The sequence below is a fragment of the Myotis davidii genome, unplaced genomic scaffold, assembly GCF_000327345.1.
Source record: "Myotis davidii unplaced genomic scaffold, ASM32734v1 scaffold933, whole genome shotgun sequence".
NCBI lineage: Eukaryota > Metazoa > Chordata > Mammalia > Chiroptera > Vespertilionidae > Myotis > Myotis davidii.
The window spans coordinates 503,911-505,176 of record NW_006285240.1 but is presented as its reverse complement, the minus strand read 5'-3'; the positions used below and the strand labels follow the sequence as shown (position 1 = coordinate 505,176).

Genomic DNA, 1,266 nt, shown 5'->3' with positions numbered 1-1,266 from the left:
GGGTTTAAATCTTGTCTCCTCCATTAACTTGAACTGTGTCCTTGACAAATTAACCTATCTGTGCCTTAGCTTCCTCTTCCCTCTCCCTCTCCCTCTCCCTCTCTCTCTCCATATATATTTAAAGTAAACTTCACTCCACATGAGGTCACAAGGCTTGGGAAGGCTGCTGTGGAACCTGGATCTCTTTCTCTCTCTTTTTTTTTTTCAAAATTGATTTTTAGAGAGAAAGGGAGAGGCTAGAGAGAGAATCATTGTGAGGTCACAAGGCTTGGGAAGGCTGCTGTGGAACCTGGATCTCTTTCTCTCTCTTTTTTTTTTTTTAAATTGATTTTTAGAGAGAAAGGGAGAGGCTACAGAGAGTTATTATGTCTGTTCCTCCAAGTTATGCAGAAATTATTAGATACTAGGAGTCATAAAAGAATATCACTCCATTGTCATGGGGGTAATGTATCTTTGAAGATTTATTATTTCTACATTGTAATGGATTTCTAATAAACCTGATAACAAAATATCTCTGTAAAAATAGCTGTTGGTCGATATATTTAATTTTAAGAAAATTCTTTACTTTCGGGATTCATGATAGGATGGCTGGAGCCGAGTTCTAAATTTCTCCGATGTGTATAAATTAGACTTAAGGCATAGACTCAGAACCCATTCTGCGAAAACCTCAGGGGGCTTACTGTATTTGGAGATAGGTAAGAAGGATAGAGAGTTTAAACATAACAGAAGCAACACAACAACAGCAAGCACTTGTTTCCCTTGCTAAGGAGCACAGCAGCCGGCAGAGGCAGGCGGGATGGAGGGGGGAGACTCGGGGGTGAGCAGGGGTTGCTAACCTGGGAGGAGTTTCCTCCGGGCCATGGCAGCGGCCCGGTGACTCTGGTACTCCACGAAGGCGAAGCCTCGGTTTTTGGTTTTATCTGCAGCACTCGGGTAGACAATGACGTCCACAACGCCTTCGGTCACCTTCTTCATTTCCGCTAAGATCTCTTCTCTCTTTTTGGTTTTGGGAATTCCCCCAACAAACAGTCGGCAGTTGTCCACGCTGGCGCAGACGCCTAAGAGACGCCCGTTTCTGCAAGAAGAGGAATGGCGAGAACCCGTGTGTGAGTAACAGACGCTGAAAAGGTATGGCCCTGCGCCTGATATGACCCACAGACGTGGGGTGTTCGGTCTTTACGGTGGTTCAACTGTTTTGGGGAAGTTGTGACTGCTTTTGAGAGAAACTGGAAAATCTGTCAACATTTTCTCCCTCTCCCTCTCCCT

General features: G+C 44.7%; 1 protein-coding gene across 1 annotated transcript in view; it reads right to left on the bottom strand.

The window, feature by feature from the left end:
- A1CF (APOBEC1 complementation factor) overlaps positions 1–1,266 on the bottom strand; it is a 77,547-nt gene that overhangs the window by 25,764 nt on the left and 50,517 nt on the right. Inside the window, exon 5 of the mRNA XM_006755858.1 lies at positions 837–1,075. Coding sequence (XP_006755921.1) covers positions 837–1,075 — 239 coding nt within the window. The remainder of the gene's footprint in view (positions 1–836; positions 1,076–1,266) is intronic.